We start from the raw sequence: 24,109 nt of genomic DNA on the forward strand, positions 1-24,109 counted from the left end.
AGCAGAACTCATTAGCAATCAGTACAGTTGGTTCTGAGTTGGGAATTAAATAGCTGGGGTCTGGGTTTGGGTAGAAGAGCACAAAACAAATGCTCTGCCTTGGCCTCTCCTCTCAGCCACTCTCCTCCCCTAAAATTTTTTTTTTTTGGTTCCAACACTTCTGTCATGAGTCTTTGAGGAGGCATAGCTGTTTTCTTACTTGATTTGCTATGCCTGTGAATGAAGTATACTCACTTGTAAAGAAAACAAGCCTAAAGGCATTAGAGGTAGACTGGGAATTGTTGCATGAGGAAGATAAGGGGACTAGATGATGATGATGAAAGATGAGGAATTCAGTATCTTTAACATGGAGAGGAAAAAACCATAAGGCTGATTAATAATGTATAGAATGGAGTCTCTGTCTTCCTGTGTTTCAAATGTACCCAGCATATTTTGTGAGTTGCAGCCATGTGAACAACGCTAAAGACGACTCTGAGGAAGCCAAAAAAAGCAAGAACAAGTAAGTTACGGTACCCAGAAACCTACTTCATGTGTATAAGTAAATGGATGTGCAATTGCTTACATTGTAATATTTGATTATTTGAAAAATGGTAAAATGTTTTTGACAGGTGTAGTCCAGGCCCAAACTTGTAGTCCTTACAGAAAAAATTTCCACCTGGGAAATGGTGGAAATTTGACCTGTGTCCTACAATCACAGCTGCAGCTGCGAACCATGACTTAGCATAACAGCCAGAAAGGCAAATTAATTCCTGCTAAACTGAATATTGAGCAAGATCATATAGTTCTGCCCAGTACATTTTGATGCTGGGTGTATAAACTGCAGTCTTTCATTTTATTGCTAGGTTTTTAGTTCTTCAAACAGTGTATTTGCAGTAGCAAAGCTTTGCAGCAAGAGTGTAAAACACAAAAATACAAACCATTCTCTGGAATTCTAGCTGCAGGGGAGTGAGTGGTGACTCATACCTCAACCGAAATTTTTAATCCTCTTTTACTGAGATATGGAAGACAGTATATTGCCAAGCTCGTCACAGGAAGCAATCTCTTTAAGAATATTTGTTGACATGAAGCAAAATTCTTCTAGGAGTTCCAGTGCTTATAAATGCAGCTTTATTCAATAGAGGCATAGATTGTATACAGCCTTGAATTAAAGAAAAAATTATGAAAAAAACCTATATATTCTTATTGCATATAAGTCAGGCACTCCACATTGGTGTAGAGCAATGAACAATAATGCATCTGCTAGTTACTTCCCTCCAAACTGACTAAAATGAGAGCACGATCAATCCTTGAAGAGTTTGGTGTTTGCTCAGCTGTGTCTATTAGGTTCTCTGCTCAGCTTCTGCAAGCAAGGTCAGCATTTTACTCTGTCAAGTAAGCTATATTCCTGTAGTCTCAATCTTCAAAGGCTACTACCTCAAACAAAGTTATTACTGGTCTCAACACAGAGAGATGAGCCAGCCCCATGGTGGTCTTGGCAAGACATGGAATTACAAGAATTTACAAGAATAATTACATGGCATAGAAACCCTAGTTTATTGACCTTGTTACTAACTGAATTATTGCGCTCCATTCCTGGGGGTCATGAAATTACTTCATTTTTATATCTATGTTTGATAGTACGCTAATTGGTAAAACTTCCAGCATTTCTTACAGAATACTTGTGAGGAGTAAAACCCCCCAAGTCAAGACTCATTCAGGACAATGAAGACTTTGATATTAAAAGCCATATGAATGTTCTAATAGGTGAAATGACTTTGACAAATTGAAAAAAAAAACCTGCATGAGACTGAAAAGTCTCTTTTCCTTTTCCATCACTCTGAGTGATTAAGATGACAGTATTACTTAAGATGAGTTGAACTGTGGACATCCTGAGAGATACTGTCAAGGAACTAGCAATCAATCTTTCTTTGTCCCCATCCTATACTTTTGATTTATTGTATTACATAGTTGCTTTCAGTGTAATCTTTCAGTTTTACTAATCTTTTTTGGTGATCACACATGAAGAACATAATTACTGTTGTTGAAACAAGTGAAGCTTTAATGGTATATACAATTGCAGCATGAAGATGGGTGAAGGGTACAGTAGAAGAACATTTAATCATCCAAATATGGTATATGCAAACTGCTGGCTGTTTTCTCCAGGCCAGTACCAGACTGAATTTGGATGTAGACCATTCTCTTCGGACACAGCTAGCTAACATAGCCTACGGGGCGCAGGAACTCTTTCAGTCTTTCTCTCTCGGTCTTTCTCTCTCTCTGTCTTTACCCACTTTTCCTCACTCCCAGGGCCCATTACGCCAACCCGTCTCTGTTTTGTGACACCTTTTGCAATGTAGCACTCAGCTGGCCCTTCCCAGCCCAGAGGAGGAATATGAGAGCTAGCCAGCCCTTGTTGCTGTTCGTAACAACAGTTTTGTTAAGTCAGGTCTATGAAGTGATATACAGTGCTCTTGTCCCTTTATCTTAACCAAACATCAGTTTGAAGTTTCCCATAGAAAACTAGACTAAGTTTCTCAGAGCTTAAATTTTGGAGATGAACCAGAGATGTCTTCATTTCCTCTTACCCCTTGCAATAGTGTTTCCAGTGCCTGATTTAAATTCTCTGTTTAGTGGCACCTTCAAAATTAACTATGTCTTCATTAAGTCATCAGCAGCATGATTCTGTCATGGTTTTAGCTGGGATAGAGTTAATTTTCTTCACTGCAGCTGGCATAGTGCTGTGCTTTGGACTTAGCATGAAAACAATGTTGATAACACACCAATGTTCTGGTTGTTGCTGGGTAGGGCTTGTACTAGCGAAGGACTTTTCCAGCTTCCCGTGCTCTACCGGGTGCACAAGAAGCTGGGAGGGGAGGGGGCACAGCCAAGAGATCGGATTCAAACTGGCCAAAGGGATATTCCATATCATGTAACGTCATGCCCAGTATGGTAACTCGGAGGAGCTGGCCTGGGGAGGGAGGCAGCAATTGCGGGTTGGGGACGGGCAGCGTCGGTCGGCAGGTGGTGAGCAGTTGTATTCTGTTTCTGGTCTTTTTTCCCTTTTCCTTTTTATTATATTATCAGTATTTTTATTACTATAATAATTATAATTATAATTATAATTATATTATAATTATTAAAGTGTTTTTATCTCAATCCACAAGTTGTTTTTTTGCTTTTGCTCTTCCTATTCTCTCCCCCATCCCACAGGGGTGGGGGGAGTGAGCGAGCGGCTGCGTGGTGTTTAGTTGCCGACTGAGGCTGAACCACGACAGATTCATAATCTTCAGAGGTCCTAGCATGAACGCTTTTCTTTGCACATTTATACTCCTCAGAAGTAAACACGTTACTTTTTGTTAGATCAGTGCCCTGTCAGATGCTGAGTGCTCTCCTTTCCAGATGAAGTAAAGGAATGAAGGAATGAAAGTGTCAGTTGTTTCTGGATACCTTCAGGACATCTTAAAATATGGCTAACCAACTTTATTTGATTTCTAGATTCAGTTGCTGTTTTCATTTGTAGAACTCTAAGCCTAAGTCAGCCTCCCTGTGAAAAACCTTTACTGATTGACTTGAGATCGAGTTCTGCCATCTCATGTTGACCTGCAGGTGTGTACAAACACTAGCAAATTCATTTTTCCAAGGAGTGGTCTGCCTGAGCTCCTGGTAGCAAATGGTAGTGCCCAATTAAACTGGTCTTGCATAATTTCTGAGTTCAAACTAAAGGCACTGCCACGGTTGCTGTAATGTTTGGGGAGGCTCGCTCATCCATGTTACAAAGTTTTTATCTTTTGCAAAGGCTGTTTCATGAATCCTGTTCCCTGCAGCTCTGGAGCGGGACGAACGGATAGTACGTCTCATGCCTCTGCATAGGTTGCACCCATCAACCAGTTCAAGCACCGTGGCATCTTTGCTACAACAAGAAATTGCTGTGGAACAGATGAAGGCATGGATTCACTTCCAATGAACCAGCAGACCTGCTGTTAAGGGGAAGTAAGGTGATCCAAAATGCACAGGCAGAGCAGATGTTCCTTGCTTACTAGTGTAAAAAATGTGATGGGATCCTGGGGCAGCACAGCTACAACACACTGGGCTGTCTGTTACTCATACCAGAGTGCAAGGTGCCCAGCTTGGAAGATGTTTATCATCATAACGCAGAATTGTCAGGGATATGTAGCTAGAATGCAGAAGGATAGATCTCCCATCAGGAAATGACAGCTTTGCGCTGCAGTTTTGGCATAAGCGAACTACGGGATTTGTGTACTGATGTACTTTCTGACTGAGACTAAACAGAGTCAAAGGATTTCCCACAGATGAAGAGGGATTCATTTTTACATGAATAATCTTCCTCCTACCTGTGTGGGGAGCATAGGTGGAAGGAAAGCAGTATCTGTGCAGCACTAATCTCTGACTCATTTGCAGCTGTCATAAACTGCTCCAACATCTGGTGGAGGAGTTGTTGACACACAGGAGCTCCAGACAAGGATTTGGATCATAGAAAGGTGATCACCAATAGATCCTTTATGTCCAGTTCTCAGGGTCTGTGCCCCCAGAATGGCTCAGCCATGCATTATGAGGCTGGTGAAAAATAATGGGAAAAAAAGAAGAATTTTACTTGTTTGTTGAAAAAGTTGGGGTATGATTCTGTAATGTAGAAAAAAGCCTCTCTAAGGAGTGCTGGGTTTGTTTCTCAGTTAATTTACAAATCTTATATTTTTAACTGTTTTTAAACATGCTTTTCAATTCATATTCTTGAATTTGGGTGCAATTCTAGGGAGAGATGCTTGAAATTAAATTGTTGGCTCTCTGTGCTCTGTGGTAACTCTAACCCTCTACTAGGCAGAAGAGAACATGCAGCTGGGGTGCAGACAGCTGTCATCTGAAAGCCGTAACACAGGAGTGCATCCCAGGGTATCACGTCCTCCGTGACAGGACTTGTCCTCCTGAGCAATTCCCTGCTGTCTTTGCTGTTCACCAGCCACCTTCAGCTGAACAGCACCTAAGCTCTCAATAGGCAGACTGACACCTTCTCAGCCATGCTGGTTATCTGAACTGCCCTGCTCTTAGATCTCTTCCTTGACATCCTTCCTGCTTCAGTTCTCCAGCAGCAGAGAGCAGGGGGTTGTGCTTTCCCTACTTTCTTCAAGTAAAGAGGGTGACCTTTTGTTTCCTTCCCAAGACCCAGGAGAGCCACTATATTAGAACTCAGTAGCTGTATCCAGCCAGACCTGGTGCAGCTGCGTGAGAGATGTTGGGGCCTGTCATTAATTGTGGGGGGAGGTAGATAGGAAAGAAGAAGAGTGTAACTGGAGAAACTCATGTTTTCCCTCTCCATTGACCCAGGATAGGGGGAGCTTGAAGAAAGGCCGATTGCTGTTTTTGACTTGAAACTCCCCAGTGTTTAAGTTGAGACACAAAGAAGAGAGGTGCTCCTTGCATTTGACCAACTATGTAGCAGCACCAGCTGCTCTCAGACAGCCTCCTAGTACAGTAACAGTTGTGCTCCATCCTTTTCTGCAACACTTCATTTGCATCCATGTCTGAAATTTTTCCCCTTCTGAAGGACAGGTTTAACAGCAGAATTTGATGGATTTAGTGCTACACAGTCCTGGCAAGGGAGACCTGTGGAAATTTCATACTCTGTTAGCAATAACAAAAGTGCTGTATTGTCTTCTTTACCAGTAATCTGATTCATCAGGAATAAATGCAGCCTTCGGTTTCTAACTGGACTCATGATTAGTGACCCATGAAACGGGACAGGACTGACGTTGCTGTTTCCATGCTGCTGAGGCAAAGAGCAAGCCTCAAAAAACCCCAAATTCACTTGTTAAAAACAAGCAATACCAATGGGATTTATAGGAGTCTGTTTTACTCAAGATTACAGTCAAATACCATTTTCCAATGAACTGACACAATCACGTTAGTAGTTGTGCTGAGCCTACACACACTGTCATGTAGTCATATTAATATGAGAAATTTGGGAAAGTATGCTCTCTAGAAAGTACTATTTGTGGTGCTGCATTAGCAACAGTATTGGTAGCACTTCAGGAACTAATCCAATTCCTTGAACAAAGTTTTCAGGAGATTTAAAAAAATATGTATGTTTTTTTAAAGAAGTATGTACTTGACGCTGCTCATAAGGAAAGCAGACAGCTGTGCACTTGGAGCTGGGTTTCCCACTGTGCTGCAGGAGAGGTACATCAATCGAACTGGAATATCACTAGTGGGAGGCAGACCCTCTGTCTTTGTACCTGTACTCTTCTGTGGCTTCAGGTGTTAGCAACATCTGAAGGGAAAAAAAGCCTGCCATGACAGTGCATGGAAAGGTCCCGGAACAATCCTGGCCGCTATCTTTGGTAAAAAAAGTTCAGGCTTAAGGAGGGAACTTAAACATCACGCAGTGCAGTAAGGCATCATTAAATCACCAAGTTAGCTCCAACATCCTTCTGCTTGAGTCAGCTGTCCTGCTGAACAGAGACGTGTATGGTTTTTTTTACAGCATTTTTGAGTATTTTAACTAATTCACAAGCTCCCTCTGCTGGGCTTCCAGCATAGGAGGGTAACGGCAAAGCTCCTGTTATGTTGTTTGTAGACTGACCCATTTTTTCAGCTTATTTTTGACACTTTCTACAGCATCAGAAAAAGCGTATGATTAAATCAATGTAAATGGATTTTTCGAAGTGTGACAGAGGTTTGATGTGTTAGGTGCATATTAAATTTTTTATCTGCATAGAAGAAGTCTTTTTCCACAGTAATATAAGTGTAGCTATTACCTCCCAGAAGTACTGATCCACCTACAAAAAGATAATGATACTTAGCATTTAGTAATGCCTTCTGTTACTTACATACAGGAAAGAGCTCTAAGAAAATAAATACAGATCTTTTAAAAGAATTAAAAGCTTACAGTCCTCAAATATACTCAATACAGTATGCAGTGGTTTTCAAAAGGCAAATCATGAACCAAGGGGCTTGCAGCCAGCATTCAGAGGAATGATGAAGTGCTGAAAGTGTTATTGTAATCAGAGCAAAGAAGAGCTAGTCCTGCCTCTTTCTGCCTAATGCTCAAGGTCAAGATTTCTGTCTACAGTTTTGAAAACATATCTAGGGCCTAGCATTGTCATAACCAGTCTATTATGAAATCTGTCTTAGCAGATTAAAAGGAGTTGTGGAATTATTTACCTCCAACTAAACAATCTCAGGTTGAGAAAAACTGCTAACAACAAAAAATGATGATATCCTGTGATTGCTGTAGACGTAGCACTTCCTTGATGACTTTTAACAGGGATTTACTGAATAAAGTACCTGCCTTAAATAATTCACAAGTATGTGGAGTGCCTTAATGGGAGAAGGCATGCTGTCTGCAGTGGCACAAGAGAAAAAATGAGAGACTTTAGAAACAATCACACTTACTTTTTTTTTTACTGTTAGTAGGGCTTCTAGGCACAGGCAGTAATACAAATAGTAAGTATTCTAGCCCTGCTTAAGTATTGTGCTTAAAGTAAAAGGCATATGGGAACGCAGCTGTTACCAGTGTGAGTGGAACAGTTATTTAACAGTGCACAGCATCACTGGACAATGATTTAAAACAGAAATAAAGAACTCCACCAACCAATTGATATGGAAATTGCAGAGGAAATGCGGAATGCATGTATTCCAAACTTTGGTCTAGTGAGGGGACTAAAATGAACACTTCTAATGCAATAGGATAGGTTGTGGTGTCTTTAAAAATACAAAAAGAGTTAGCTGAAATATTAAACCACCAGCAATATATCTCTTAGTGTCAGTAGTCTTTTGGCTAAGTACTGGCATGATAAAGAATAATATTACCTACTGTCTAGCCAGCTCGTATTAAATGACATTCAAGAAGTTTCTCAAAAAATGTGGCTATCTCAAGCATGAAATCTTTTTCTGGGTAGCGTATTCTCATATTGACTTTATTCTTCATCAAAGCCTCTGACAGCTTTCACCAGAGGACATGATATCAATATGCAGTTTATCCTTTCAAAGCCTTTGGGACGATCAGACTGTTTCTTTGCCATCCCTAATTAAACATATTGCTTCAGTAATTCCCAGGGGCAAGGAGGCATTGTGACTGCACTGAAATGAAAATGAACTTTGGAGAACCATGGCTACACCATCTGTGATTATGATTAATGCATTCTATTATTGTTGTTTTGGTCATAAGCTTTTAACTGTTTTATTAAAGATGTTGTGAGGGAGCATCCAGAGACTAGCCACAGATTTTATTTCTTGGCAAGGTAAAGAAATCGGAGAAGGTTTTAACATGGATTTAGTTGAAATAAAATGTAGCAAGCTGATAGAGATCTTTAATGTGATCTCTGATCATTCAACCTTTGGAAGGCCACGAATAATGATGGTAAGTGAGGGTCTCTGTTCCAGCCAACCATTTCCTGAAATAAGGATCAAATTCAAATCCTTCATATTTAAGAGTTTTGAAAACAGGCAGCAGCCCTACAATGACTGTGGATGGAGACACTTGGTAAGAGATATCTGGAGTCAGCACAAAAATTGTCTATTTAGCTATTAGTTAGGACACATCTCCTACCTGCCTTAAGCGTGCAGGTCAGTCTCAGTGGCCAGAGAGAAGTTTGTTTTCAAGATAACCAGGTTATCTTCTTTTCCATTTTCTTTGGTAATGTGGAAGTGGGTCAAGATGGGTTGATGTCTACCATCCTTTGTAATAATAATTTTAAATACTAATTTTTCATCTGATTTTGCATGTGGGCTTTTTTGCATTCTGAAAAAGAGGTGATTTTCAGCAGCATATTTCATTATGCCAGCCGAAAGAGTATACTATCTGTACACTTAAGTAATCATAGTCCTTAAGTGTTTGACTTTTTACGCTTACTTTGTATTAGAAAATGGTGAACAATGCATTTCTTGCTAGCTGATACTTCTGCAGCATTGTGCAAGGCTGGATTTGGGTAGAAGTTTAAATCCATTTTAAATACACAATCAGCATTTTAAAATAGTCAATTCAATTTTAAAAATAAACACACTGAACATAAAAATATGCTTAGCAAAACATGGTTTGTATTGAAAGCCAATTGATTTATTAAGTAAAGGAACCACTGCATACAGAAAATGAACTGATTATGATTTTTCTAATCAGCGTGCCTTTGCGTTCCAGAATTACAACTAGGAGAGCTTATCCTTCCCATTTATCTTTAAAGGGTTACCTTACTTACTAATCCTTTTACAAAGTATAGGATTTGGAGGACTAGGTCCCGAACTGCAGGACAGTGAAGTGAGAGCTCTGGAGAGAACGCGGTGTGTCTCACTGCGTCTCCGATATCCTCGTTTGCTTAGGATTTAAACCGTTTCTTTAAATTCAGTGAAGCTATAACAATTCATTTAAAAATGACTGGAAATTAGTGAAGACTCCAGATGTTAACGGCTTATTTACTTCTACTGCAGTAACACTAAAGAACAATAATTAAGATCGGAAGTAGACTGTTCTCCAGGTTGTACAAATATCATAGTCATTTGGAGCAGCTGTAATAAAATGCCTTGTTATCAGGGAGCAAGGTAAGATAGACAACCCAGATTTTTTCAGCCATTAGTTTTCAGTCATGTTCTAAGTGACATTAATTATCCGTAGCATCGTTTACATGTCAAATGAATGTAGTTGATAACAGATGTTGCCTCCATACTTAAAGCTAACAGTATTTTTTAAACTTGAAGAATTGTAAATCCTATGATAATACAAATTATAGCAAACCCAAATGTGTTCAGAAACATTTTAAAGGCACGATCTTCCAATTAATTTTAAGGATTACTGTTTGTCCTGTCAAGGGTATTTCTACAGCCTTTTTTCTGCCTCATATTGCCTTTTTTCTCTCAGCTCTCTTTTCATAAGTTTAATTATTTTTTTTTGCAAAGTACAGCTGCCATACAGGCTTTCCCCGAAAGCCAAAACACGACTTCAACTGAATTATTTTAATGACCTAGGTATTGGTCAGTGACATACAGGTGTGGCCGACGCAGAGGAAATCGCTGATGGTTGAGGTGAATTGCATATCGTTAGAGCTGTAGTCAAAACCTGTAGAACTGATTCCTCACTGAATGCTTTAGGTCAGTAACATGGAAAAGTTCATGTCTGGTGAAATGTAGAATCTGTCAATCTTACTTTTGACACCACTACAAGGAAGGTATTAGTCATTTCTTAGGATTGCATTAAAGGCAGTGTTGACCTGTTCATGGTGATAAAGTTCCATAAACACAGCTAGTCTCTCTTCATAGAAGCCTGTCTTGCACTTCACTTTTCTTAGCATTTGCTTGAAGTAAGAAGGCCTGATTCTTTTACTGAGATGTTTCTGAACCAATATATGTGGTATTGATTTTCAGTAAAATGCAGTAACCTCTTCCTTGCTTCCTCTTTTTGATATTGTCAGAAAAATCTGTCTAGCTCAGTATGTCCCAATAAAGCCTGTAACATTTACTACTTCTGTAGGTCTGTTTTCCTTTGACTTCCAATGTCTCCTCCTCCTTTCTGGAGGCTGTTGTTCTGCAGCTTCCTGGTGCTTGGTGTCAGCTTCCATCAGGCTGATGGATCTCTGGGATGGAAAAGCAGGAGCTCTTAGTGAACCTCTTTTCACCTCATCTGTGCAGCTAAAGATTTGACAATCACTTTCCTGAGATGGGATGAAACTCTGTTTTTTCAGAAACATTATGTAAATGTGCTGGTTTATGTAAGGAACTCTTCATAAGGATGTATATTACAGCATGTTCATAAGATTAAAGGCAGTACTTTGTCTTGTGTGCCAGCAAGATAGCAGAGTCCTGAAAAATGTCTAAAAAAGAAAATTATTCTAATAGACTTGGTGTTTGTTTTGATGTTTCTGTTTAGGTGCTGACCCCAGCACAAATAAAATCAATTTGCCTGGCCATACTGGAATCAGGAAAGCAGTATGCAGTGAAGAAGAGGAAACCATTCCCACTCATGTATTCCTACTATGGAACAGAGTATCTTGGTGAGTAAAACACGCCAACAGCTCTGAAAGTGATGCTGTGTGTAGATGCTGAGCCAGTAGACACTTCAGAAATGAAATACATAAAACCTACAGTGTGGGATTTCTTCTGACTTGAGTTGGGACCATCCAGCCTCCTAAAACCACTAAGTGGGACTGAGGAGCTGGAGGGAAGGACCGATGCTGCCTCATGCTGGGGAGCGCAGGAGGTGCCTGGGCTGCACCAGGGGAGCAGCAGGCAGCAGCTTCATTCCCTCTCCTCCTTTCTGCGCTGCCCTTCTGAATCTGCCCTTCCCAGATGGAGGCAGTGAGGTGCCCGTGCCTGTGTGGAGAAGATTACCAGAGACAACTCTCAGGGGATGTTACCTGTTAGCTGCTGTTGCCACATAGGGACTTGCAGAGCGTGTTTTGGCCATAGCAGTGCAACTCAAGCTTATGGTCAGCTCCTACCCATTGTGAGCAGCTTAGCCGCCCCTCATCCGACGCAGTGGTGAAAGGTCATTGAGCAGGTCCCTAGTGGGAGTCCTCAAGGCACAATATCACTGCAGAAATCATGAGATTGGTTTGCAGATGTTATTGAGCTCTGTGGCAGGGGAGCAGAGGGTGAAGTCACTGCGTGGTGCCGCTCCACAGTCCCTGGCAGGTATCGACAATTCTTGCACTGAAATTCAGGTTTTAGGTGACTGACGCTGTCAGTCAGTAACTGGGAATACCATTTATGGTCCAGTTTCAATTTGTGTTCAACGAAGAGTTAAGAATAATGCTCCAGATTCAATAGCGTGTCAAGAAGAATAACCTGAATCAGTATTTGGTTTAGGTTCAGTTTAACTTAATGCACTGAGCTTCAGTCATATCACAGTGAGAGCAGAAAAAGTTCATCTGTATTTTTGCATAGCTAAGGGAACTGGAAGTGACAGCAGTAGTAACAAATCATTGTGTCATGCACCTAGAATGCTTTTATCCCAAGCACTATTGTAATATGCATAAAGAAGATGAAAGAGCCTTGCACTTGACAAGGAAATTAGTCCCAAGGGAAAATTGCCATGCAATGGAGGTAGGGTCTAAACCTATCCTCTAATTTGACTGTTTCTGTTCTTTACAGGTGCAGCACATGGGCTTTCATCAATCCTTCAGATGTTGCTTTCCTATTATGAGTACCTGCAGCCAGCAGATCAGGAGCTTGTGTGGCAGAGTGTTGATTTTCTTATGGACCAAGAACAGAACAGCAACTGGCCTCCTGAGCTGGGAGAGACAATCGAGCGGGAGAATGAGCTTGTACACTGGTGTCATGGAGCTCCAGGTTCTTTTCCCATTGATGCTTTGAGTAGCCAGATGCCGATCACATTGCTTTTCCCATGTTACGTGATTCCAAGTAGAAAATAATCTCAGCTTCAATTTCACTGCTTTTGATGTTTTATGAGATACAAGCAAAATATTCAGGCGCTTTTTTTCCAGTTAAGAGTGTTTTATTTATTACTGAGTGGTTTATTTATTTTTTAACAGCTGGAAGGGTAGGTGTATTTCCTGTCTTAAAAGCATGGGTGATCACGGCTGAAAGAATTTGGGTGATCCTGAACTGTATGTTTTCCGTGCTTCCTCCCTTTTGTGACAAGACATCAAAGAATGGTACAGCTGAGTCAAAAGGCAGCATATGGCTGGACAAAGAAATAGTATGTGATAGAACACAGATACAGACACATCTGTGAGTTTTGGGAAGGCTTTCAGAATAGCTTCCTCCCACCCCCATCAGAATCAAAGTTCAAGCTGTACTTATCACATGGACAATGCATAAATTTGACCAAAGTATTTTCATGTGAAGGGGAGTTTGTACTAGCAAGGGGCATTTTTTCTGAGAGTCACCCATATAAAACTGCTTTTCAAAGGGAAGAGAATCAGTCCTTAGTTTGGGTTCATGAGGTAGGGCTGATGCCCATCAGTTCAGAATCTAATCCTATACATTAGCAATTTCGGCAAGTAATGGTGTATATTGAAATTGCTTTTTTACCCTCAGGCAGAATTTTGTTGCTAACTAGTCATACTGGCTTGGCAGCATGAACCTAGAAGGTAACAGAAAAACTTACTTTTATTAAAGAATGTCCACGAACATTGGGGCATTGCTTTTAAAGGTGCTCTATTTAAATTACAAAGAGTACATTATAATTAGCACCCCTTTTTGCCAGCATAAAGAAGTTACTTTAGGAAACATTTAGAGACATGTAAAAGCATTAATTGCTGTTGTTCTTCCGCAGAAAATTCTTTATCCATCACTGGTCTTGGGTAACAACGCACACGTAGTTTACAAAAACATTTTTCAGTTACTTCAGTGTATCATTATATTCAGACCACAAGTGAGCTACTCTAAACATTTCCTTAGGTGCTTGATTTGGTTATGTGTCATATGCATTGTTTTAAGGTTACCATGAATGGAGCTGTGCAGTGCTCTGTTGAAGATTATGATTAATTTATTTGAATCCCCGCTAAAGATAAGCCAAATAGCTTTTTTTTTTTTTTTTAACAGATGTTAGTATGCATAACTGTTTATAACTAGAATAAAGCAGCATGGGCCCCACTGGAAAAAAAAGGCAAATTTATTTTTCTCATTCAGTAAAAATTGTATCTGTTGCCAGTGTAAGAAATTATCTTGCCCATCCTCGTGTTTCCGTCAGCATAAATAGGTGAGGTGAATGGGGATTTGAAACCAGTAGAAGACAGTGCTGAGAGTTTACTGTTTTAAAGGCAAAAATGTGACTACTGTTTTAAATTGGTGAGAGACTAGAAATGTTAGAGTAAACCCTGAAATTCAATAATGCATTGAAAAGATGGAAAGTGGTGTTGTCACAGGAGCTGGATAAGTACATCTTACTGTATGCTTTTTAGCATACCAGGTACTCCCCCCTCCATATGTAGCATATAGATATGTAACGCTGACATGTGCAGAGCACAAGACTGCGTTTTTTTTAGTGGTGTATTAATCTTTATGTTCTTATGCGTTCTACGAAACACTTGGCCTACTTATCACACAAGACAATCTCACTGCTGTTTTCCCAGGCATTGCATACCTGTTTGCCAAAGCTTACTTGGTTTCCAAGAAGCCTCAATATCTGGACACTTGCATCCGCTGTGGAGAGCTAACTTGGCAGAAAGGCCTGTTGAAGAAGGGACCTGGAATATGTCACGGAGTGGCCGGTAGCGCTTATGTGTTCCTGCTGCTGTATAGGCTCACCGGAAACTCAAAATACATTTACAGGGCGCAAAGGTTAGCGTTCCTGCCTTTTGGGATTCAGGGGAATACCGGGAAGTTTCAAGAACACTTATAAAGCTGCTCAGAGTCTGTGATCACCACCCTCTGATGTAACCTGAGTGTTTAAACCTCAGGTGCAATTCTGCCTGTGAGTTGTGGGGCAGGCACGCTCTGCGGGGAGCCCTGCAGTCCTGCATCCAGGCTGCCTGTGGTCGGAGAAGCATCAGGTTCTCCCGGGCTCGCTCCCTCCCTGCCTGTGAGCCCACACTCCTTCGTAGGGAACCGGGGCAGATGGGGAGGAACGGCCTGCATCCAGGTCTCATCCTGACATGGGGTCAGAACAGCCAAGTTGCGTACCCAAGTCCACGAGCAGAGTAAAATGTGATGCTGTTTGTTATATTGATTTGTTCTGATCTTTAGAGCATTTAACACTATCCCTTACCACTAAACATGGAAAACAAGTATATATAAATATATATAAAGTATATATAAATAACCTTCTTTGCTGTTATTTTACTGTTTTTTAGTTTATCATTCCCAGCATTAGCCAGTTCGACATTGTACGATTCGGCTTAGCTAGTGGGTTTAATTCTATTTTGTCCTGATGCAAGCAAGTATATCCCACTGAAAATTCTGTCACAGTGCTGCAGTTATCTTTAATTTTATTTCTGTAATTTACTATACGTGTTTAAAAATATAGTATTAATTTTTTGTTACTGTTTTCCCTGCAGCATAGAATAATGAGGGGAAGTGGTATAGTAATTAGGGTGACTTATTTTCAGCCGTTTGCTTAGAAGTGAGGACATGCTATTTGTGCAGTTATTTCAGCATTACAGAATTCGTTGCATCGACGTGAAATATTGCTTGCATCCTGCTGAAATAACAACTGAGATAGAAGTTATTAAAAAGTATTTGTTTAACAATATGTCTCATAGACACCAGAAAAAGTTTATAGCTCTCAAAAAAGCATAACACATTTACAGATCACAAAGGTTTGGCTTTTCTAGATCTCATGGACTTCAGTTTATCGTGGAAATCAGAGAGTGTAAAATTTCCACATAGGGTTAAATAATTAAGATTCTACTTTTTTTAACCACTGAATGTTACTAAAATTATGCTTTCAAACAACAAGTAAGTAGACATACAGGGACACCAAATAATAATAAACTTTCTTTTTTTTTTTTTTCTGTTTTTTAGGTTTGCAGAGTTCTTATTTACAGAAGAATTTAAGGCTGGCTCCCGGGCATTAGAAAGTGTATATAGTCTGTATGAAGGCTTCTCGGGAACTGTGTGTTTCCTGACTGACTTGCTGCAACCCAACCAAGCCGAGTTTCCTCTCTTCAGCGTCTTTGTCTAGAGAGTAACACCCTCCAGGGCCACATCCTGGTGGCAATGGGAGAGGGCACCGGCGGTTTCACTTATTTGTCAAGAGAGGCTATTTACAAAACAAGACAGTGGTACCACTAGTGCTAGCCTTAACGTAGCTGGGAGTCGGGTGAAAAAAGAAAATACACTGGGGCTTTGGGAGGGAAGTGTGTGGTCAAAAAAAACGGGTCAGGGAAGAGATTGAATCCAATGTGGTAGATATTTAGCTGTAATAAGAAGCAAAACCTAATTACTCAGCTGAGAGAGAAAGGGGCATTATCAAACTTAATTTGGTGGTTACACAGGAGGGAAAAAAAAGGCAAGCTAGAATTACAGGGACATGCAAAGAAGAAACAGTGATGCATCCAGTAGGTTTTAAAGAGAGACCTGCAAAAACAAGTCTTCATGCAGCGATGCACTTATTGGGGTGGGCGTCATAGGCACGACACTACACTGCACAAAGGCAAAATCTGGGATTTTTTACCTAAACCACATCTACTAGTTCTAGTATCATGTATTAGAAATACCCGTATCTTGGACCTCTTTCATCTTCATGTGCATATAATGATAGTTGTAGATAGCTGTATATTCAGCCTGCAATTTCACCAGTTCATTTCAGCTAGTGGGGTTTCATGTGTGTAAATGAGAACTGAATCTGACCCTTCCTTTCAGAGCTCAGTCAGTGGCGAGGAGCTGGTCTCCTCACTGATCTACAGTAACCGTGTCACTTCTTGCCAATACTTCCCCTGTCACAGGGAAGGTGAGTGGAGCCATGGAGAAGACTTGGATCGAAAAGTTCTATAGCAAAGATACAGCAGGCAGATGCTTTCTTCACGGTACAGTATTGCTAGATAAGTATTGTGCAGTGATACAAAAGCTTCCTTTAAAAATTAATTACTTATAGTGGCATTTCTGAACAATAACTTATATACTTCCGATAATGGAAAATCTATTTTCCTTGATGTTCACTACAAACCCTGCAAACTGAATGCAAACCTTGGATGGCATCCTGATCTTAAGAAAAACCTGATAAAACTCAAAATTGCTTCTTTTCCTGGTTAACAAAATAACATACATGCCCAAATGATTTGTAGCTGTAGAAGTAAATGGGTTGCTCAACACTAGTTGCACTAATGCTTAAGGTTGCACTTATATGCTGGTTTATATGTATTATATGTATGTCATGGTACTTGAAAGCTAAAGAAAATGCTAACATAGGTTTACTAAAAAAAATTATAAAATCAATATCTGTATGTAAAATATATTTACTACTTATTTATTTTTAATTATATGGGAATAATGTTATGCAATTACCTTTAAAGACAGATTGGGAAGATCAGTACGTCAAAAATTGCAACTACAGTGAAAAAGCTGACTTCCATGCACTGCCAAACAATGCAGCCTCTCTTCCTGTATTCTCAGCTGGAGGAGATTACAGTTTCTTTATTTTTAATGTCTAATGGATTAAAGTTCCCATTTAACTTCAGCGGACCTTGATCAGGCTCTAAATTGGAGCCAGGTCTTGCAATCCTTCCACATTTTAATATGGTAATCCCATTCCTATTCTTGCCACTGTTATTTTAATGAGATGACTTGCATTATTAATGAGCTGCAGATTAGGATTTCTGCTATTTTGTCTTGCACTATGCAGCTCTAATTAATTACTTAATCATAGAAGGAACCGTATTTCACTGATGAATAAAGCAATGCAGTTCTGTATCAGCTTGTCAGGAATTTAGGGATTTTTTGGTGCATGGAAATGTTAAAATTCAACATACGGTTGTTATGTGTTTATTATTTGTGGGATAAAAGGTCTTTTAAGAAAGCCATTAATGTCACTTACTTGTTACTCTCAGCAGTGAGATGCGTACACATAGGAGGATGTATTTCACAGGGAGGTATATACATGTGAGGCTAAATCAAAAAAGTCAATGGAGACGTGCATGTGCTCTGCCCAGCCATGTTTAAATACTCCAGTTAGATCAGAGCAAAGTCAACTGTCGTAGTGAAGATCCTAAGTCCATTAGGATTCTTCTCTAGTTGCTTCGTGTAATAATCACAGGTTGGAAGGCAAGTGTCTAATGTATTTCATAACTGGAACCTTTTAAAAAAATGTTTAAGGAAGGTAAAACTTGGCCTATCCACCTCTTCCCTGTGGTCAATAGCTTTTCAGTCTCAATTTTTATTACGGGGGAAAGTCACTCGGCTGAAACATGTAAGTAACGACATTTGTGCCAGAGCATTTAGATGGCTACTGTAACTGTGTTCTCTCTTACTGGAAGACAGAGAAATAGGTTTTGCCATGATCTGGACTCAGGCCGTTGCAACCCTACATTTATTGCCAATCATTTTATTTAGAGATGCAAACATAAACCAGAAACACCTAGTGTTTTGGTAACTACACAGTCAAAAAACCCCAAACAACTCCAAACTTAAGCCTTAACAGAATTTACGCATATCAGCATAGTAATCTGTCCCCAGTGCCTACTTTTTAATTATCACTGGGCCACAATATTTGTTTCCTGTTAGTTATTTCTCAGGAGGCGCTCAAAGAAAATCTTTGCCAAAACCTCAATAAATCTAGAGCACAATAAATCAATACAATAACTTAGCTCCTAACCAAGTCATGAATGCTGATATTGTAAGATATACCACATACGTGTTAAAATTTACCATAATAGGTGTAAATAAAATCACTCCATTTTATTATGCTTAACTTCTAACAACTGTGTTTGCATTTACCTTTCAACATAATTCTTCATAGATGGCAGGAGATGATATACATTAAGAACTCAGTGTCAGTTTTGTAGTGGTTTTCCCTCAGTGTCTCTTTGTCAAATGAATTCCTTCTGATTTACATTGGGAGGAGGCTCTGCTCCACTCTGTGTTGTGTTCAGCAGCACCTGCAAAAGAATCTTCTCTCCCTGCAACCCTTCTCCATATGAAGCCTCATTTGATTAGCCCTGTGAAAAGGAAAATAGTTATCTGAGTAACAGTTAGCCCATCCACCAATGAGAAAACGCATGCAACCACCCAGTGTTCAAAATCTAGATCCCAAACCTCTCTCTCTGCAAGTTACACGAGTTCAGCACCGACCTCAGGAAGGGCAGCACGCAAACTTTGCTTACTGACACTTAAGACCAGTAACATAAACATCCAGTCTCATGGGATACACCTTGTACAATCTTGGAACATAATTATTCATCTGTTTCATCAGACATGGCCGTTTGAGCTCATTCTTAGAGCTTCGTGGCTTTTCTTACCTGACTTAGCTGGGTTAAGGTGGCTACTCGATGTGCTGTAATCACAGCTTCTGAGCATGGTTTAAATACAGCCCAGGGCATTTCTGAAATTACCAATCATTAAATGAGAAGGGTTTTTTAAGCTTTTTTCTCCTCCTAATTGTCTATCTGCTTTTTTCCTTTGTACTATATATGCTGTTACATACATGCTGTTGCAATCTTTGTTGCTTCTAAGACATTGACAGGAAAGCTACCTGAGTAGAGCTGTCAGCACTTTTCAGTGTAATAAAAAAATAAGGTCCTTTGTGTTCCCTCCTTACTGCTTCGAGACATCGATCGTGCAACCTTTGCTAGACATTGTCAGCTGGATGCTGTCTCCTCCTGCTCCCGAATCAGGCCCTAATAGACTGAAAAAGTGTATTCCTGAACAGATTCTGCCATGGTGCTGTGACAAAAGACTGTGTTACCAGAAACTTGAGAAGCCTCTTTTGAAGTGTAAAACACAAGTTACTACGTCACGTTTGCGCATTACTTTCTTGACTGTGTTTCGTTTCTCAAGTGTAGGCAATAGGAATTTAAGTGATATAGTAGTATTTCTGATTATGCTGTTAAAGCAAAGAAGATGCACTGTGTGGGTATTGGTGCTTATTTGTGATGTACCTGTGCTTGTGTGGTGCCGTTTGTGAGTAAAGCTGTAGATTACAAATCAGTTTAAGGAGCTATATACTATCTGGTAGGTCATCCATAGATTACTGTCATGGAATGATTTTGAAGGAAACTAGATCTGTAACGTCTAGATTTAGTGATCTCAGGATTCATAGAGCCAGATGCAATAAGTTTCACCAAGAGTACAGTTCTGACAAATACATCTTTTTTCCTGCTACTGACAACTTCTTAGCATGATAATATATTAGTTTTGTGCCACTGCTTTCAATATCTACTTTGTTCGCATCGTTGTTTCCTTCAGTTTCCCTGCCTTTCTTTCCCAACCTATGAATAACTTCAGAAGACTGAGGCAGCAGTCTTTTGTTCTTGAAAATAAGATTGATTAATTTTGTTTAAGAGGGGTGTTCCACTTATTTGCATTACATTATTTTACACTCCCAGGTGGTCTCTTCTCACTACCTCTGCCATTTCCCACCTGCTACGGAAAAATCATTATACTGTAAAACAACTGTCACTGATGTTTTACATCATTAAATAAAACAAAGGGAGACTTTCTAGGGAGCATGTTCACATCTCTAGTATCTCAATAAGACAATCAAAACCAAGTGAAATGGCTAAACATCCCAAAATACACATTTAGATAGTTCTAGGAAATATGCACAAATGAATGCAAGTAAAGTGGTCACCCTTTTCGCTACTCTGTGAAATTAAGTAATGCCACTTTGATGTTCTAATAATTAGATGGACATGTAGAGAATACTGCAAGAATACTGATTAGTTTTTAAAATACTGTGGAAAAAAAAAAGATGTATTCAGAAACATACAGGTGCAATACGTGCAAATGGAAACTTTCGTAAGCAATCGAATTTTTATACTTATTATCTGCAGATACAGTTGCAGCATCTGTTAACATACTGCACGTTTTATGCAAACAGTGGCCTATTTTAGCATATGCATGCATTTTGAGAATATACCCTTGTTACTTGGACCTATAAGATCCATGGACAGAGTGTATCTCTGAGGTCTGCCAGGTAAATCTCAGGTGTGGTAATCTCCTACGTACCTTGAATATTCACTGGCATGAGCGCATATTCTGATCTCTAGGAAGATTAGTATATCAGGAATAAGAATTGCCCTGTACATTTTAAAGAGTAATCTTCCTGTGAAGAGCTACACTGATGAGCAATTGCTGGATAACAGCACAGTCTGTATTGCTCTGAGAAGACATTTCAGTTAACATAAATATCCTGGACTAAGTAGAAAGCAACAGAAAGCTAAACTGGAAAAAAATAAGAAAATTACCAAAAATTATGTTACTGAGGGAACAACATACTTCAAAGCCATAAGCCAAAAAAATGCTCAGGGCCCATGAAACAATACAGCAATTTAGGGATGTGAACAGGCATTTTCCTAGAAAATAGCACATTCTGCTTTATTGCACCAACAGTGGTACGCTGTGCATTGTACAGGTTTTAGCTGCCTTGAGCAACACTTCATTGCCATTATAGCAAAGTCATCATATGCTGAAAAAAAGGCTGCCTATGAAGGAGTTGTCTGTAGCTGAACCTACTGCCTACTCCTATCATGTAATGGAATAAAAGTGATGCACACTATCAATGCTTAGGCAGTTAAAAAAAAATAGATGCAAAAAGCCAACGTGCACCAACTGTTTGACCTACCTTTGAGCTGTTAAACCTCCTGACTAATCTGTACCACCAGTGATGCCACTGTTGGTCCTGCACCCTGCGTATTTAAAATTTTACATCATGTTCTGAAAAAAGTCAATTTATAAATAGCAATCTGCGTGAAGATACATAAGGCCATTATTTATTTTTCATACTTACAAGGGAGGCCCCTGACTGTGTTCATTGCATGACTCAAAGGGAAGGTGGAGGCATTTAGGTCAAGTATAGCAATAATGACTAGAATAGCAGAAAATTAATTAAAACCTCATTTTGCCTAGTGGTATAATGATATTTGAATAAAAGATATGTTATAATGCAGTGATATTCAGCAACAGCACTGCATGACTATACATGCATACTCCCAGACAATTTTATGTAGAAGCCCTGACATCAGGTATACCCCCACAGTGAACAGAAGACAACTCCTATTAAAACATTTAGTTCTACTTCATATAGAAGAGAAAGGCTCTCTGACCAGAAATTTAACTTTGCTTCTGTCTTCATTATCGTGACCTTGCATAAGAGAAGAAAGATTTCCTCTAACAATTTTGCCACTGTTTTGGCCTCCTGTGCTCATTTTAGGGGCCTGACATGCCACTGGCTGATGTCAGTGGTGAACCTCCACTTGATTCCAGGCATACAAGGTTAGGTCCTTCCACAGGTGTGAAATAGAGGCAAAATTGCACCATTCTGGGCCCCAAGCCTGCAAACCTTCCTCCACACAGGAGTCCCATGGAATTAGGCTTGTTCATATAGTAGGAGGAAAGCACGAGTATTTGCATACGCAGGGCCATATTTGATAGCAGTTTAATTCCCATTTTCCCTCAGTATGTCTGCAATACACATGAATGCCAACACCAATAAAAAGTACAGGGAATTTAAATGGCATTATTAACAAAGAGTGTTATGTCTAGTTTGTGTTGGTGACGCTTGATTATTCATATATTCCAACATATGGTGTTTGTTTCTTGAGTACATGCCACTCCCTAGATCGGTTTCTCAGTGTAATAGCCATTTGCAGCCATAATATGGTACAGGCCCTATAGAATCAAGATTGATTTGATTCTTTAGAAATGCACCTTATCATTTCAAAGCAGGACCCCTGCTCTTCTGATGTTTTAAACACTGTGATCTTTCAGAATGTGTTTATTGTATTAGTTTTGTATTGTAGATTATGATAGAAACTAGATTTTATAGCTTTTTAAAAGCAGTGATAATACTAAGCTCCATAGTGGCAGAACAAACTCTGTGTATATCCATATTATGAATATTAAAGCTGTGATTATACTCTGCCTTAAGTAAAAGCCTAACCTTGAACAGTACAATTTTGCATTGGATTGCTTATTTCCATACTTATCTTTGATAGTGCTGGCAACTCTTCTGGACACGATCATGACTCTGGGCTCCAAAAGCTTTTCAGTGGTACCATGTTATCAAAGGTAAAATAATTCATCTGAGAATCAGATAAAACATCCAGGCTGCACACAGGAATCAGGTAAAACTACCTCATGGTAGTTTCCCACGAGATAACAGAAGACAGGTTGCTTTTTAGCCTGTAGATTAAAGTTACCCACTTAGGTGTTTATTTTCAGCCTGCTTCAATCCCTGTACACATGGCCTCCTCTCTTTCCAGAAAGACCCCTCCGCTCCCCACAAAGAGCATTAGAACATTAAATTCACCTAGGCCCACCAGTAGCAAGTTTCCATCTTTGCCATCATCAGCTGAGCTCAATTAGGGGAGCAGTGGGATTCCAGGTTTGCCCATGCAGCAGTTCAAGAAACAGCCCAAACAAAAGGTTACTGGCATTTTTTCTATAAATGTGGTGACAACCTAAGTTGCACTGAAGAACAGTAATAGACATGCAGAAGTAGCCGTTGGTGTCATCCCATTAATAGGATAATAGCTTCTCAAACTCCTTCTCTTGCCTCCCTGTCATGCTCCTGGTAGCTCTCAGGTCTGTAGCTGATCTGCACCCACCTGGGAACAGGCAAGGAGAAAAACAATCTATCGGGGAGGCATCAGAGCCAGCTGAGCAGGAACCAAGTACCTGCACCAAGAGGAAAGAAGTGGTGGTGATTAGACTCCCCCCGTGCAGGACACAGGCACCATCTGCCAACCCGACTTGGTACCTCAGGAGCTTCGTTTGGTGCCGAGTGATCAGATTCAGGATGGTGTGGAGAGACTGCAAAGGCTTCTCCTGCCCTCAGGCTATTACCTTTTGCTGCTTGTCCATGCAGGCATCAGCGATACCACCAGGGTGACCTTACAGATAATCAAAATTACTCCAGAGCTCCAGTGGCAAGGGAGAAAGGCATGGAGTGGTCTCCCGGCTCCTTCTGGTGAAAGGGAAAGGCTCAGGGATGGTTGGCAAATGCCGGCCAACAGCTGGTGTCACAGTGGGGTCCTAGGAAGCTTTGAGGGAAAAGGCCTGACAGGCTAGGGCAAGACCCACCTGCCAAAGTGGTAAAGGAGCAAAAGACAAGTGGTAAAAAGAGCACCTCTATCAGGAGGTTCATTCTCCTGGTGAGGAGGTCTTTGAACCAGGTGCATCAGGGGAGGGTTACCAGGACTCACCTGGTCCAGTCTAGACCAGAGCCTAGGTACCAAGAGTGCCAGGACTTCCAAGAAGAAACAAAAACCCATTTTAATCAGCTGTCCCTCAGCTTCTATTGTTGCATGGGGTTATTTTCTCCCAGGTGCAGGACTTTGCCCTTGCCTCCTTCTCTCAGGCTATTTCTCCAGCCTGCCGAGGTCCCCCTGACGAGCAGCCCCACCTTCTCATCGTCTCCACCCCCCCCCCCCCCCCACGATCAACACGCACCTTACGGCCAAATGCGCCGTGAGGAGGGGGCACTTCCCCGCACGCCGCCGAGGGGCCTTGCACCGCGTAGGCCCCCAGCCCCGCCGCGGTCACGATCGAGCCGCAGCCCCGCCGAGCTCAC

The 24,109-nt window shown here is 40.5% G+C and overlaps 1 protein-coding gene and 1 long non-coding RNA gene across 2 annotated transcripts in view; one reads left to right on the forward strand and one right to left on the reverse strand.

Annotated features, from left to right (window-relative positions):
• The window catches only part of LANCL3 (LanC like family member 3), a 34,082-nt gene extending 18,517 nt beyond the window's left edge, over positions 1–15,565 (forward strand). The window contains exons 2-5 of the mRNA XM_075097935.1: positions 10,847–10,970; positions 12,070–12,267; positions 14,016–14,223; positions 15,406–15,565. Coding sequence (XP_074954036.1) covers positions 10,847–10,970; positions 12,070–12,267; positions 14,016–14,223; positions 15,406–15,565 — 690 coding nt within the window. The remainder of the gene's footprint in view (positions 1–10,846; positions 10,971–12,069; positions 12,268–14,015; positions 14,224–15,405) is intronic.
• Positions 15,566–18,446: 2,881 nt separating this feature from the next.
• LOC142059284 (uncharacterized) lies at positions 18,447–23,919 on the reverse strand. Its single transcript, XR_012661261.1, has 3 exons — positions 23,383–23,919; positions 18,837–23,214; positions 18,447–18,536 (listed from the first exon to the last, which is right to left on the reverse strand). It is a non-coding gene; the product is annotated as an uncharacterized LOC142059284 (long non-coding RNA).
• Between the last annotated feature and the right edge of the window lie 190 nt (positions 23,920–24,109).

Source organism: Phalacrocorax aristotelis, chromosome 1 (genome assembly GCF_949628215.1).
Source record: "Phalacrocorax aristotelis chromosome 1, bGulAri2.1, whole genome shotgun sequence".
In the NCBI taxonomy this organism is placed as follows: Eukaryota; Metazoa; Chordata; class Aves; order Suliformes; family Phalacrocoracidae; genus Phalacrocorax; species Phalacrocorax aristotelis.